We start from the raw sequence: 789 nt of genomic DNA, 5'->3' as shown, positions 1-789 counted from the left end.
GAAGTCCTGGCTCTTGAAGACGGCGTCGCTGTCCGTCTGGAGCGTGGCGCCTCGGAGCGCGTTGACGACGTGGCGGTCCTTGCGCAGCTGCTCCAGGGCCGCGCCGACGTCGTTCTTGTGCCGGATGAGAAACGTCCAGGCGAAACGCGTGCAGTCGTCGATGAAGGTCAGCGCGTAGCGTGCACCTCGCAGCGACGTCTCCTCCAGCGGACCGGCGATGTCGGCGTAGAGCAGCTGGCATGGCCCAGCGCTGCGTGGAGCAGACTGCTTCGGGATGGAGGCGCGCGTGCTCTTGCCAAGCGCACATGGTCCACAGGTGACGATGTGCTTGGAAGAGGCCTGGGCAATCTGCTGCCGGATGGCGTCGACGGCCGCGCTGCTGCGATGGCCTAGCACGTCGTGTGCAGAGGCACCCTCGTCAGCATCCTCGGCTTCCCCATCGCTGCTGTGCACGAGCTCCCCCGCAAGCGCCGTGGCTTGTTGGGAGGTCGTGGTGCTGGCGTAGAGGAAGAGGTGGCCGGTGTCCTTGGACGGCAGCAGAGGCACGCTCCATGTGGGCAAACTGGATGCGGCTGTCGTCCACAGCAATGACGACGGAAGCACCCACGACGCGCGCGAGTCACCAGGTTTCAGCGCCAGTATGTTGTAATTGATGTCGGGGACATGCAGCACGTTCTTCAGCGTGATGGTGCCTGGAGCGCCGTCGGTGCCAGTCACGCAGAGCACGGCGTCGCCCTTGCCGATGACCGTGACGGTCTAGTTGATGGCAACGCTGACGTGTTGCGTGAC

At 64.9% G+C, this 789-nt stretch overlaps 1 protein-coding gene across 1 annotated transcript in view; it reads right to left on the bottom strand.

Moving 5' to 3' along the window:
• PTSG_12961 (uncharacterized protein) overlaps window positions 1-789 on the bottom strand; it is a gene marked incomplete at both ends in the record, with an annotated part of 5,420 nt that overhangs the window by 2,440 nt on the left and 2,191 nt on the right. Inside the window, one exon of the mRNA XM_004989240.1 lies at window positions 22-756. Coding sequence (XP_004989297.1) covers window positions 22-756 — 735 coding nt within the window. The remainder of the gene's footprint in view (window positions 1-21; window positions 757-789) is intronic.

This window comes from Salpingoeca rosetta, assembly GCF_000188695.1.
Source record: "Salpingoeca rosetta unplaced genomic scaffold supercont1.30, whole genome shotgun sequence".
Lineage (NCBI taxonomy): Eukaryota > Choanoflagellata > Craspedida > Salpingoecidae > Salpingoeca > Salpingoeca rosetta.
The sequence above is the reverse complement of the archived record's forward strand: the minus strand, read 5'-3'. Positions and strand labels throughout refer to the sequence as shown.